Source organism: Lepidochelys kempii, chromosome 1 (assembly GCF_965140285.1).
Source record: "Lepidochelys kempii isolate rLepKem1 chromosome 1, rLepKem1.hap1, whole genome shotgun sequence".
NCBI lineage: Eukaryota > Metazoa > Chordata > Testudines > Cheloniidae > Lepidochelys > Lepidochelys kempii.
Window position 1 is genome coordinate 210,168,840 of NC_136380.1, and position 8,680 is coordinate 210,177,519.

An 8,680-nucleotide genomic window follows, 5' to 3' on the forward strand; every position below is an offset into this window, starting at 1 on the left:
CAAGCTTTGAGAGGATACAGCTGTCCCAGTGAGACACATTTTTATGAGAGGGGGAAAAATTCACATTGATACTTTGCCAAGTGTAAATCAACGCTAGTCCTGAACAGTAACAAATGCCACTATTTTGATGCAGAATTTCTGACTCCAACAAAACATGACCACCCCCACCCCCACCCCCATGCCTGGGAGATCTTGTAGTGCTAGCTAATAGTTGTTCTGTTTATTTAATTGCTTTTCTTGAGAATGACATAATTGTACCTGGTTATTTTAATGTTTCATTCTTAATCCCATACACCGTCATGCAAATTTCCTGTCATGTAAAGAATGCATGGATTGTGCCATTCCTAGAAAATACTGTGAAGCAAAGCGCATCCCAAGTTCTTCAGATTTGCACCTTCATGCAAAGTCCAAGCTCCAGCGATGTTAAGGCAGACGAAATGCATGGACTGTGTGTCAGTCAGCTGTTCTTGTCAGAGAACACAAAAGGCATTCCTTGGCTGAAGAATAGGTAATGCAAATTGTTGCTTCAAATAAAATCCCTCTTTCTTAGGCACATACCAGTAGCTAGCTACATTAATCAGCATATGGTAATTAACCATTCAAGCTGATCATAGACTATTTACTTCACACTTCCAAGAGAAATAAAGACAATGATATTATTACCCCACACATTTAATCAAATTGTGAATATTCCCATTTGCTCTCTCCATCAATAAAATACAGAAACAGACAAGAAATAAGTTTACCAGCTTCAAGCTAATGAGACCACATTTTGAGGGTTCTAACATATATAGGTAAACACAGACAAATAGAATTTGTACTGGCTTCTAATTCTGTAACAGTAGAAACACATTCTGAATACTCTGATCTATGTAATTTAGCTTTATGAACTATTTACAAGGGACGGCCCTGTTTAGCAATTCAGTACTTCTCTAATATGTTCTTAAAGGTTGATCTTGGGCCAATTTATCCTGCTGGTTGCTTAACCCATTCTGGCTTCATGTCACAACTTTATTGTCACTTTCAACAACACACAGAGAAAATATGTGTGTCCCTGCCCCCAGATACCCACGTGTTTCTTGTTTGGGAACTTACTGAGAATAGTCCTTTGTCAAGAAGCTAACCAAATGCTTCACTGAGGTTACTTAGAATCAAACACATTGTGATACAAGTACATAGCCCATAATCATAACTTTAACTACAAAATGCTACACACCTACAGCTAGCATAATCATAACCAGCAAACCATAATCTTTTCATAGACACCTCATATGATAACCATTATACAATATTTGCTGCACATATATACCAGTGGTTGCAACATACAGTCACAGTTTGTGTCAATAATGTCACACACATCCCAACGCAAAAATTGACGCAGGAAGGGATGGTAAAAACATCGCTGACTGCATCCCAATACCTCCCTTGGTTATTAAGTCTTACCACAGCTAGTATTGGGTTAGAAGCCATATCAGAAATGGTTTATCAAAGTCAAGTTTAGTAAAAAGATTGACTCGCTTTACACATTCAAGGTAAAACTTGGTTAGAACAATAATGGATTGGATCTGGTTTTGCAGCGTTGTTCCTGTATGTCTCATGTGATCTTGCCAAGAGCTAAAGAATATAGTTGTTTTATCCATACAAGTGCTGGAAAATGTTTGGAACCCATTTAGTAGTAGGACAATGTAGATATTAATGTTGTTCATAGTATAGGAATCGGCATTCAGCTGTGAAAGCAAAATAGCAGTGTGCCTTAGTTTTCCTTTTCATAGAGTACATTAGGTCTGGAATGTCTTTTCTCCTGTGAAAAGTTCCAAGACTGTTAACAGCAGTATTTGTACACTGGAACATGACCATAAGTTGTAAGGGACTGTAGGCGTGCATTGCAGGTATATTTGGGCCTGCAAAGAAGGGAGAAGAGGGAATTGGAAATGGGAAATGAGACTGGGGACACAGGCAAGGTTCTGTGGCATCAGAGCTGGGAAGGGGGTACGGGGTAAAGGCTCCGCGGCATCAGAGCTGGGAAGAAGGATATGGAGTAAATGCTCTGTGATGTCAGAGCAGGAAATGGAACACTAGGAAACAGACTCTGGTGGTGCACAGAGCAATGTTTACTTGGCATTAACTCCAATAAACCTCGCATTGTCTGCACTTCAGACTTCTGGTCTTCTGCTTTCTGCCTGCGTGACAAGAACCAGGGGAGGGGTGAAGGGAAAACCCTCTAACACCTTCCATTACTATCTTATATATCTAGCACAGACTTATCGCTCATAAATGCTGAACAGCCTTAGACTCCTATACTACACTCTTCCATATGCCTATATTTATACCTATCAATTAAATCTATTCATCATTCATTGATTGCATATGGGTTAAGATTATTGGCTACAATTAACCCCTTTAATGGAATGAATATTCTGGAAAATAAGAACTCCATAACAACAATTACGTATTGATACATGGCCCACACTAAAATTCATTATAAGCATAACTCAAAGTTCTATATGTAGCCTTAATTAGCCTATGCTTATTAAGTGCTAGTTTTTTCTTCGTATGGAAGTTGATGTATGTGGTTGATATACCGCTTCTGCAGGCTATTAGTGATGCACGGAAGCATATGGGGGGTTTGATACTTGATGTGGGTTTATGCTATGCATCTCTTAATAAATATCCGCCTGGATTATGTCTGCAGTATCTATGGGTGCTGATAGAAAGTGGCCAGAAAGGGGATGGATGTAGGTTGGACTGAGTGGGTCTTGTTCCTCTGCATTTCTTGACTTGATCTTTCCCCATAAGGCAAAATTAATGCCCAAAGTCAGGCTACTTTGGACAGTAATCTATCCCTTCTATCCAATTCCCATCCCTCCAGGTTGGCTAATACTTCATGTAGTCTATCTATCTAATAATTTAGTCAGCATCCATTCTGCTTGATCCATGTTGTTACTAGTTTCTCTTGTGTGAATTTTTCCTTTCTAACAACTGTTTTAGATGTAACTTTCACCCTGCTGATTCTAAAACTATAGCAGAAGTAAAACTGATTCTAAAGTGGTGGAGGACTGGTCCATTGATTAATATATGAACTCCAATTAATTAAAGTCTACAATTCATTTCATATGAAACCTGATTTTTGTTTTTATCAAAAGCCTTGGGGCAAAAGTAGCAATTGATGCCCAGTTCAATAAGAAGGGTAAAGCCTCTAAGTCACTCCTGGTTTTATTAGGCAGTGGATAGTAACATTTACTATCCAGAGCATGTCATCAAATGTCTTTGGGTAGTTGCCAGGGTCTTCAAAAGCTTAATTACAGTGAATCTCTTTCAAAGCTTTGCTCAGATTACATGTGCTAGCTCATGGCCTCCTTACAGCTTGTTAACGCTGCCTTCCTCTCTGCGTCCCTGACACTCTTGTGTGCAATTACAGCCATTTGGCTCTGACTTTCAGGAGGAGCTAATTAATACATATCTGGGAAGAGAATGGAAAAAACTCTCCTTCTGAGTTCTGAGAAGAGGCAAAACTTTGAATGAAGAGGAGAAAAGGGGATAGAATATTAGGATGGGAGGAAAGGAAATATCAAAAACTGTGGGAAGAGCTTTGTCTTTCCATTTCCCAATCTCTCCTCTTAGTAGCAGGGAGTTATGAAGTCTCTTCTTTCAGATGGCATTTTGTGAGATTCAGAATCCCTATTGATCCCTGTTTCAGTTTTGGATTAAGCAAGATAAGATGCCATTACTGATATATTGAACTAGGATTATTCATAGACAGAGAAAATAGTAAATGACTGACGAGATCAGTGCAACCCAATATGAAAAGTAGAAGACCGTGAAGATCAGAGCCTTAATGGAACCAACACGAGCCTTGTTCTGGGGGGGTCCTGGAAATTGGTAATTTCTCTTTGCATCCGTCTGGTGTGTCTCCACAGAGCAGTGATTAACAAGGTGGCTGAAACCATAAATATGAGGAAGGGAATGAATGGTTCCAGTAAATGCAAAATAATTACATAGAGGTGTGGTATGCTCAATTCTCTGGTTTGCTGGAGATTAGTGAGAAAGTCATATTTGAGTCCCAAAGTGAACAATTCATACACACACTAATGGGACAGAAGTGCCTGAGGACACAAATAGGGAGCTCATGAGCTTTTTATTCTCTGCTTCAGCCAGAGGAAGAGGAGCTGGGAGAAAGCGGTGATCTTCACTCAACAGAAGACACCAGCCAGATGGCAAACCAGAGACAGAGAGTTTAAAATGCAAGATTACAGTTCTCTGGAGAGTATAGGTAGGTGACACTTTCCACCATAATTAAGAACTGGAAAAAAATTCTGGAGATGCCCAGACTTGCCAGAATCATATCACAGAAGATCAGTTTTTCTGCTTTTCAACCAGTCACTGCAAATCACAGATGTGATCAATCCATTCCCCATAATCCCCATGATTAACTCAATCACTAAAATGATCAGAGCAAGGATAGGAAACACAGCAGACATGTTTCAATTCACAGTCACCAAACTCCTGAATTCTCTTCCACAATTTCTAGGAGAAATTGCACAAGAGAACAGCGCTAACTACAGTGCAAATCTGCTGGTATTTGGTTGGCACATGCACTCACCTTCCGTCTTTGTATATTAGTCCAGCAGTACAGCTGATGACAAAATTAGGGATATTTTCAGATGATTATAAAAGAGCCAGCTGTATTTAGGATGATGCAAATTTTAGGCAGATTCTATTACTGGTATTTCTTTCTGCTCACATATATTTCAATAGCTTCCTCTACAATGTACTAGTTTATGAAACCATGATGACTTTATCTTTGCTACTGCATGTTTGGATTCTGGAAATCAGACAGCTGAGTAGCAGATCAGAAAACTTGATCGATGAGGAGACAGTTGTCACTGACACTTTAGAAGTATTGAATGCAGCTTGCAACAAGGATCTCACAATGTGCTCACAAAGGTCTTTGTTGCTGTTACTATTTTTTGGGTGTTTATGATTTCTTTTGTCTGTTCAATGTCATTTAGTTTAACTGAGTTGTATAAAAAAATTTGTTGAACATGGGGAGAAGACAGAAAGAGAATTTTTGGTAGTTGAAATGGGACAAGTTAGAGAAGAAGCAGGGAAACAAGATGTGTCTGACTTAAAGAAAAAGAGAAGGGTAAGACTCTTACGGACAAATGTACTTTTCCTATCCTCATTAAAGAAGAGGAATTGTTTGAAGTTTATTTACAAGGACTACAGCAGTACTTGATGCATTCCGGGTTCAGAAAGAGGTCTCACCTGCCACCTACTGATGAATTGAGGGAAAAGACCTCAGAAGCAAAAGATGTTGGTATAGACAGACATGCGTTTCCAATCTGATCAGTTTTGGCTTAGTATTGAAATCAGTGCTAAACAACTATTGTATGACTAAATGGCAGCAAAACTGTACTTAGCATGCACCAACTGAGCCTTGAACCTCACTTACTACACGGGGTAGTGCTGCCAAATCAAGGAAGAAGTTAAAAGGGGTGCAACAGGGAAGCCTTTGTTTAAAATAGTTTTATATGATTTGACTCTCCCACTCCACTGTTTAAGGATAGAACTGATCTCCAGTAAGACTCCAGTTCTTACTTCTGCTCAATGATCACTAGAGCAGCATGATGAGCAGATATAGTGCAAGTACACTGTTACAGTGAAAACTTCCATGATAAAGAGATTGTACTACAGTACTTGTATATGGTGAATTGAAAAATATTATTTCTTTTGTTTCTTTTTTACAGTGTAAATATTTGTAATAAAAATAAATACAAAGTGAGCACTGTCCACTTTGTTTTGTGTTGTAACTGAAATAAATATACTTGAAAATGTACAAAACATCAAAATATATTTAAATTAATGGTATTTTATTATGGTTTAACAGTGCGATTAATATTTTTAATTGCATGATTAATTGTGATTAATTTTTTAATCATTGCCAGCCATATTATTTATTATTTATACTGCAGTATCACCTACTGATCCCAGTCATAGTCCATTGCGGCAGGCACTATATAGAACACAGCAAAAAGACAGTCCCTGCTCCGAGAAGTTTATAGTCTCAGTATAAAATAAGAGTAAACAGATGCAGACAAGGGAAGCACAAGGAAACAGTAAGAACTGTGTAAGATTTGGATTCAGCAGCTTCCATGGAGCTGCTTGACATCTGCTTCATGCCTTGTTTTGTCTGCTCAGTGTCCAGCTCAGCTACATGGTACAGGGCCTAATCCCCTTTTCTTTTCCTTTTATTGGGTAACCAGGTGAGACTGGGACGATCTTTATTTTTGTGCATTGTATAGCACCGAGGCTGCTGTCCGTGCTATGTAAATAGGAAATAGCAAAAAACGGGATTGTTTAAAGAGAATATGAAAGGCCATCTTCTGTTACAAATGCATCCAATGTGTTAGCTTCCTTATACACACATTTTCTCCTCTTTCTGTTTGAAAGCTAAGCATTACACTCAGATCTAATTGGACTGATATTATACCAAATAGCTCTTACTTTTGTGAAATAATAATTAATTCAATAGACTAGCTATGAAAACAATGAATTAGTGAGTGAGTCATTTGAGACAAGTCTATCTGATATCTGAAATTAGTGAAACAATTGTATTTGCTGTGACTTCATTGTCTTTTTTTTAAAGCCTTTCATTCTGTCTTTTCGAATTTGTACAGGAGAGGCAGAAGTCAGGCTCAGTTCCTGAGAGGACTTCCCTCTTATCCCATGATGGCTTACTTTTCAAAAGTCAATTTAAATTACATACATTTTTTTAAAAAAAATTATATATTTTTTAGAAATCTAGACCTGTTATGTGTTTTGGTGTAACTTGCATTATCCTTATGTTAAATTTGCATTATCCTAACAAAACATTTACTTTATTCATATCTCTTTTGTATGTTGCAGGTCACAGTGAAAATGAAAAGACAAAAAACGATACAACAATTTTTCCACTCAAAGGCCTCAAAAACTAACCAAGGTGAAGAACACATCAAGAACCAAGAATATATCAACATGTCAACTGAAGGTTCAAGTGGTGTATCTACAGCCGACCAGCCCAAAGCACAAATACAGCTACCTATTGAAGAAACAGTGTCTCCAAAACCTAAAGGCATTTCCTGATGTTTGTCGGTCAAAGTGTTCCCATTTATTGAAGTTACAAAAGATGGCTACTGGTGCACCTCTTGCAAGAAAGCTTGCGAAGAAGGAAAGCTTCCCAATGCTATAACTGGTAAAAGTGGAGGAGCTTGGTTTGTCAAAACGATCAGCAAAGCCAATGCTGACAAACTACGTGAAAAGGCTGCAAAACACCAGGCCTCTGGAGTGCATCAACGTGCAGAAAGCTTACTATCTTTCCGCAGAAACTCAACTGACTGGCTAGAAGCATGTGGTGCAAAAGACTTAACAGTTGAAAAAGTGAAGAAACTCTCTCACCACATTCAAAAAATTTGCATACATGGCTAATGAATGCACCGATACAAATGGGCATCAAGTATTAAGTCATTGTGTCTTTTATCTTGATGTCAGTAGTAGAAGCTACTTTTGGATCAGTCAGAGAGTTATCCATTGAAAAAGTACTGGAAGAAGCAAAGACTTCAGTCCAGAAGTTGACTAATGAAGGCATTTATATTCAATCCTTAAGTGAATAAGACAAGAAGTGTTTGTTAAGACAACTGAAAAAGTACACAGACTTGATTCTTAAAAATCTACAACAGCGATTTCTAGATTCTACTCAACCTCTATGTAGCTTTTACAGATGCCTGTCCTATAAAACTTGACAGTTGAGTGGAGTGAGGCACTACCAGCAATGGGACTGCCATGTGATCAGGACAGGATAGAGAATTTGAACATAGAGTGGAATATCATGCGACGAATGAATGAAGATTTGACTTCAACTAGTGGCTCGACCTGATCTTTGTGTTCCGTGTCCTGGGCTGAAAGAAGTAGGAGTTCATCCCTTGCTACTCCCAGTCACAACAGCTACAGCTGAGCTTTCTTTTTCCTCATTGAATAGAATTTTGTGTTCTGAAAGAAGTCGCCTTCTGCCTGATCATGTGAATGAACTAATGAGCATATCAATTGAAGGAATGGAAGTACCGGACACAAGAGAAGCCACCAAAGATGAATGCAATGCATTCAAGAAGTTCATTAACAGAGTTGTACAAAATTGTAACACGAAACCAAGAAGGATGTAGATAGAGGTAGTGCTTCTTAGAAGGCTTGAGTAGCCAACTTTAATTTTGTGTTAAATCTCATAAAATGGTCATGAAACATTTTTCAGTTTTTCTTGTGGTGCCGTACCGCCCGCCCACCTTCACCCTCACAGCCTCACCCCTCATCGGCCCTGACACCCCCCACCTGTAAATTCGAACACCCCCCTCCCATTTCAATTCCTGGGGAAACCACTGCCGGCACCCCAGCCTCTGCCCTCCCGCACTCCGAACCCCTCAGCCCCACCGCGTGTGGCTCTCACATTGAAGGGGTTTTGCCAAAGTGGCCCCCACTTCAAAACCAGTGGCGAGCCCTGCCCGGGACCACGGGCGAGTAGAAGGCCCCCGCAGCCCTGGGACCAAGTCTCTGCGCTGAGGCGCGCAGGGCCGGCGGCAAAGGGAACCGCTTCAGGGCCCGGGGAGAGCGGCCAGCAGGGGTCAGCAGCGTCCTGCCGCAGCGCGGCGGGGTG

The 8,680-nt window shown here is 39.7% G+C and overlaps 2 protein-coding genes across 5 annotated transcripts in view; one reads left to right on the forward strand and one right to left on the reverse strand.

Annotated features, from left to right (window-relative positions):
- LOC144929340 (uncharacterized) overlaps window positions 1-8,677 on the forward strand; it is a 94,295-nt gene extending 85,618 nt beyond the window's left edge. For all 3 annotated transcript variants that reach the window (XM_078848656.1, XM_078848651.1, XM_078848653.1), the window contains 2 exons: window positions 4,152-4,270; window positions 6,907-8,677. In XM_078848656.1, coding sequence (XP_078704782.1) covers window positions 4,152-4,270; window positions 6,907-6,974 — 187 coding nt within the window. In that variant the 3' untranslated portion in view covers window positions 6,975-8,677. The remainder of the gene's footprint in view (window positions 1-4,151; window positions 4,271-6,906) is intronic.
- The window catches only part of CSTA (cystatin A), a 56,783-nt gene that overhangs the window by 47,435 nt on the left and 668 nt on the right, over window positions 1-8,680 (reverse strand). The gene's annotated exons all lie outside the window — the stretch shown is intronic.